This window comes from Nothoprocta perdicaria, unplaced genomic scaffold, assembly GCF_003342845.1.
Source record: "Nothoprocta perdicaria isolate Ctin4 unplaced genomic scaffold, notPer1 scaffold_82, whole genome shotgun sequence".
Classification (NCBI taxonomy): Eukaryota; Metazoa; Chordata; class Aves; order Tinamiformes; family Tinamidae; genus Nothoprocta; species Nothoprocta perdicaria.
In genome coordinates this window covers 511,707-517,706 of record NW_020456110.1, presented here as the reverse complement: position 1 = coordinate 517,706, position 6,000 = coordinate 511,707, and the positions used below count along the sequence as shown (strand labels likewise).

General features: G+C 40.8%; 1 protein-coding gene across 1 annotated transcript in view; it reads left to right on the top strand.

The window, feature by feature from the left end:
- The window catches only part of TRPM6 (transient receptor potential cation channel subfamily M member 6), a 67,429-nt gene that overhangs the window by 40,412 nt on the left and 21,017 nt on the right, over positions 1 to 6,000 (top strand). The window contains exons 25-28 of the mRNA XM_026052003.1: positions 1,016 to 2,160; positions 2,917 to 3,029; positions 3,979 to 4,129; positions 4,987 to 5,084. Of these exons, the coding sequence (XP_025907788.1) occupies positions 1,016 to 2,160; positions 2,917 to 3,029; positions 3,979 to 4,129; positions 4,987 to 5,084 (1,507 nt within the window). The remainder of the gene's footprint in view (positions 1 to 1,015; positions 2,161 to 2,916; positions 3,030 to 3,978; positions 4,130 to 4,986; positions 5,085 to 6,000) is intronic.

The window sequence follows — 6,000 nt, the reverse complement described above, 5'->3', positions numbered from 1 at the left end:
GAGGAGAGGAAGAAATAGATTTGTTCACAAGCTGCAGAATTGACTGCAACAAAAAAAGATATTTAACTGATACTTACAGATGTGGACAGGGGGTTTTGTTTTTGAGTGCAAAGGTAAATTTCACAGCAGAGGAAGAATCCCTTCTAAAAGAAAATCATATAGGATAATAAAATACATGGAACATGGGCATTTAATTTTATTCAGCCATTATTTAAATATTACACCGTTCAGTTACTCGTGACAAAAGAAAGGAACACTTCTGGCACTCGTGACAAAGGAAAGGAACTACTTCTCTAGCTATTTTATCACTGTGTTAGTGACAAAGTGCCAGAGAGGATAGCTTCAGGAGATGTGAAGATAATAATTTGGTTAAAATGAAATAATTMATTTTTCTTCCAGGCTTAGAAGTTCTCACATTGTTCTCTAGAGATTTGAAGACCATTAAAAAGGCTTTGCTTGTTTGGCAATTGAATTTTACTTGGAGATAACTGGTGGCATTGAACATACAAGATGCATGCAGGAAACATCATAGGTTGTTGGGAATGCTCTTTTCCCAGCACGCTAATGTCTGAGAAATAGAAGAGTATCTGTAGGCTTATGTTACCCTCATGCTTTCTGTTCTTGCACAATAAATGTAGAAATGAAGGATGACCAGCCAATTAGCAATACACTTCTCATTTCCAAAGCTGTGTCTTGTTCCCTAAAATTTAGTAGTTGTATGGCAAGGAATTGGGATTAGAAGGAGAGTGGCAATGTTTAAAAGAACAGCGCTGAGTAGAAAGCCTATTTAAAAGTCRTGGAGTTTTAGCTCAGTAAATCTGAATGACAAATTGAGAGTCTGGATTTGTTTTGTCAGATGTAGATGTTCATGAGAATGTAGGTCACTGTAAAAACATGAAGCACTGTTTAATTAGAGATTTTTTTCAGTTGTGTTAATGGCTTCCTTCATTACCTGGCAAACAGAAATTAAGGTCTGTGTTTTGATATTTTAATAATCTTTTCTTTTCCCACCTAGAGTGGAGGAGATGGTTTTGCAGCTGAAAGAAGTACACGAGAAGGTATTTTATATCAAGGAATCTTTACTTTCCCTGGACAGCCAGCTGGGACATTTGCAGGACCTGTCTGCCTTGACCGTGGACATCCTGAAAGTGATTTCAGCCGTAGACACCTTGCAAGTGGAGGAAGCCCTGCTGGCTGACACCAAGCACCGAGCGTGCAGGAAGCTGCCCCACAGCTGGAGTAACGTGCTCTACTCCAAGACGCTCAGCAGCCTCGAGGGTTTGCACGATAAGAAGTACAACTACTACAGCATGCCCCCRTCCCTCCTGCGGAGCTTGGTGAGGAGCCAGTGGTCATCAGAGTGCCGAAGCCACGTTCTGAGGACTGAGGATAGGAAGGCAGTGGGAGACAGCTCTCGGAAGATAGAGATAGAGAGCGACACGCTTACTTCAGGGGTATCTTCTGAGACCAAGTCGACTCCTCGGTATGGACAGTTTTTGCTGGTTCCTCCTGACCATCAAGGAGGGTCCTTCTCTGAGGATGCTGAACTAAATTTTTCTTTTTCAAGCACTCCTGGCAAGTATAGGGAAGTCATATTAGGGGACAAGCTACAAAGCAGTATTGAAGCTCAGCAAAATTTACAGAGGGTGCACATCATTAGAAAAGAGGCAGAAGATTACCAGTGGAGTAAGGGAGACTTTGCTATTAATTTGCCGAGAGAAAATACTGATGATTTAGTGACTGAGCATCCTACAGGCCTCCAGTCATTGCCAGCTCTTTGTAAGGATGCGACACCCTCACATGATGACAAGGAAGAAACTGAAGGTGGCTATGTGAACTGGGGATTCTCTGAAGGTGATGAGAAAGGGGTTTTCAGCCCAAAGAGTAAAGAAAGAAAGCCACTGTGCATGCATTCCACCTATAACAGTGACTGCAATTGCACTGGGAGTCCTCCCAGGCRCGTCCAGATAAAAGAATCGCAGTCCTTCTCCTACAACTCCAACAGGTCGAGGTGCAGCAGCGGAGTCCCTGAGAACAAGCTGAAGCGCAGTGCCTCCTCCTGGATCAGCCCGCTCTGCAGGGACTGGAGTTTCCGCAGGAGCCACAGCTTGCAGTCCTGGAAGGATGAGAAAAGAGAGAAAACCTGCAAGGCCATAGGTGGTAATAATAAAATTTTATACTCTACCACATCTTTTATGGAGGACCCTGAGATACTGCACGAATTTCTCTTTGCATGCAGAAAGCATTTGCTGCAATTGAGGGTAGTAGTAGGGAATTCAGAGTTATTCCTTCTTTTTCTTTGCAATGTGTCTGGGTGCTGTAGTGTGTATGTAAGTGTGGCTGATAACTAAGCAAGGAAATACTGTTAGTCATGGGACAATAGTGATCCAACTCTGATTATACCCATCTGGGCTGCACCCTGTGGTTGCGACTACACAGCCAGACTGACAGATGGACTGTGTTGGCTGTGAGAGAATATCCCATACCAAGAAAGTAATCATAGACTTTGTGACAGTGACTGGAAGAGATGGTACAAACCTTAAAGTATAGCAGTGTTATCATAGGTTAGATGATTCCTCCACAGATGGAYGAATGGAGAATGAAGAGCAAGATATTTTCATAGTAGGTCTAAAAACCCCCAAACCAKCCACTACCAACTTTGTTTACAAGAGCTAAAACATAGCAGACTCCAGTTTTAAGTATAAATAGTATGAGATGATGGATAACATTTGTTGTTTTATATCTTATGATGGTGAACATCTTTGCATTGGGCTGCATGAATTTCATGAGTATTAGCTTTGGGTATCACAAGKCATTCTCAGCTTGCTTTGGAGATCTGCCAGTTCTCAGACTGATTAGTTCTTCTCCTTGTAAAATGTCTAACTTAATCATGTTTTTCCTGACCACTTCACGCAGACTCTTCACTATCTCGTGAGTTGCAGCACAGTGGGGCAACAAAAACAAAACAACGAAACAGGGACAGAAAGTCTCCGAAGGAAAAGAAGCAGCAGAAGGTCCTTCAAGTGCCGGTATGTGTAGAAGCAAGAGACTTACAAAATCCATAGCTGTCTTTTTAGTTCATTGAGAGACATTTTATAGATTGGGACAAAATTAAAGCCTAGTTGAAAATGTATGCATTTCAAAATACTATGTGCAAACTGGGGAGTAATATTTCTTTTCCTCTGGCTTTGGTTTAATTTCCCTTTCATTTGAGGGCTTGGGATTTCTGTTTTGAATGGAATGAAGTACATTGGCCCTGCTTGGTTGTAGACCAAGCTTATTACTGGCTTAACCCAGCAAGGAATCTGTCCTTACACTTTGTTGAGGGAGAATTAGGGGAGGGTTGATATGGTCTGGGAGCAGTGGGTTCAGTCATGACTTCCTGCATGCAGCAGTAAAGAGCAAAGCCAGGTCTCTTGTGGTCTCCGTCTATGAGAGCTTGGTAATCTTTTTTTTTTCTGAATCCAAGAGATGCAAATATAGTATGTTGATTTTCTCTCTGTCTACATATATATATAGGTGTATAAACACATGTATATGTATGTGTGTGTGAATATGCATATATAAACATGTGCACATATGAAGTTAGTTATCATGTCAGTGTTTATATGCATGTATATAAAAATTAGTTATCAACTGAAAACAGTTGTTCAATGAAGTGAAAGCTGAAAGTATATTGATTTACATGTGATGATCAGGTCAGCAACAGACCTGAAGCTTGAACTTGCAGACCSAGTTCCAGGGGCCTTCAAAGTTTATTTTGAAAAGCTATAATGCCAGATTTTTTCACTGGTAGCATTTTCCAGACAAAAGCAATGTGTATTCTGCAACTTGTAACAAAAGCGTGAGCATCTGTTTCTCAGCTACAAGTCATCACCACATGTCAGTGGTCTCTGAGAGGCCGTGCCATGGTGTGGCTGTCAGCAGACCTGCAGAACTGCCTGTGAATTGAGTGCCGTTGTGTCCATGTCTTGTCAGGTGATTACAGTGGATGATGTGTCCCCAGAACACCCCCTTGGGTGCCCCCARAACACCCAAGTGAGTTCAGAGCCTGCTGAGACCAACATCTGGAGTGAAGAAGAGAAATGCAGCAAGAACTGGCTCACTGTGTCTAACTTCAACCARCTAAGTAAGTGATACTTTGAAGCTGGTGAAATTCAGGACAGATTTTAAAAGGAAAAGCAGTAAATTAAAATTCACAAACTCAAAGTGTCACCTACCATTTCCACTGCATGACATAATTAGTAGTCCAAATACAGTTAGCATGGATGGCTTCTACATTGGTTACAGAGGCAAAATGGATACAGATGGAATGCAACTTCAGTTACACCTTGCTGTGAGTGTTGTCTGGCTCATGTGGAGGACAGAAGAGTGAGTGCGAAGCAAAGAGRATGATATCCTTGCCTCCTCTCCTGAGGTTTCCTAGTTAATTGCAAAAATAGTCTGTGGCAAATTTTTAAGGGTGTTTAGACTTGYAGTTTATGCTTCAGTTCTGTACCTGCTGGCAGATCCCCTGCATGCATTATTCATTGCTCAGAAATACATCCCTTCAAGGGCAAGAAATGAATTCTGCATTGTCCCTGTAGGAATGCATAGGGAATGACCTTCCTGTTCTTCTTTTAGTAATTTTCTAGCTCTTCCATTCTAAGAGATCYTTGCATGGGTCACCTCGCCTCCCAGCTTTGTTACGACACAGCTCACTGCCTTCAGCTAGCAAKCTGCTAGGAGAAGCTCCAGGGACTGCTGTGACTCACTGCAACATGGTCCGAGGAGGACAGGGCTCTCATGAAATTTGCTGACACAGAATGGCAACAGCCTGTTTTAATTCAGTAAAATTCTGTTATTGCATKTATAGCTCATTACTCACTTACTAGGGCAGTATGGTGCATAGGTGTTTATTTTATAGCGCTAAAGAGGTGTTTATTTTACAGCTACAGGCTGTTCACTTACACACCACATATTGCTGAAATATGTTCTTTTCTTTAGGTTTGGAACGTCTCAGGTACATGCACCAAAAAATGAAAAATCAAGAAGTCGATAGGCATACCATACCTGTCTGTGATTACCTGAGGCATTATCGAGAGGTAAGACTGAAGGATGTACATCCTAGACCGTACATACATGGTCATGTAGCTCTCCTCCTCTCATGGAGTTGCTGTTTTTTTGCCATGAAATATTTCTTGCTACATAAGAAATTATATAGTTCCTTATATAATACATTATATAACCTATAAGTGAACAGCACGTATGTGCTCATGAGTAGTTTAACAGTTGTGAGTACTCTGTGAAGATTAATAAAGTAGGATATTAAGTTACTGAGTTATGAGGTGGGTTTGAGTATGACTAAGATGGCCCGAAAACGAAGCATGTGTTAGTAATTACTAAGCAATTAAGTATATAGCTTGGTGTTGAATCTCTAACCAGAATCAGGCAGAGAAGTGAAGTAACTTCTACACAGTTAAATCTACACAGCTAAATCTATAAGACAGAGATAGTTATTTCTTATAAAGTGTGAGTTAAATATTGATAATAATTGCAAAGCTTATTTTTCTTAACCTCTGGCTTAAAAAGACCCTATTTTACCAGAATTAATTTGCAGCTCCATATCATAAGGCCCTCTGCTTATGTAAATCAACATAGGTTCATTGACTTTGATGGAGATAGACCAATTCATATGTGCTGAAGTTCTAAAGAGTTTGGGCAAGAAACTGGCTTACAGAAACTTATATCTCTTTTTAAATGGCGTGGCTAATATAAGAAAATGTATTTTTCACCACATTGCATAGTGGTATCTCAGAGGTACGAAAGGAAATTTACAAGGAATAAATTCAGGAAACGAACTGTGAAATAATTCTTTCCTCCTCCTTTCTCAACTGCACACTTTCTTGCCTGTTTTACTCATAGTGCTCTTGATCATTAAAAGAGTAGAAGTGTATCTATCTTCCTTTTCACTGTAAAGGTTGTGGGCCCTTGTTTTCTCTCTCTCTTTTTTTTTTTTTT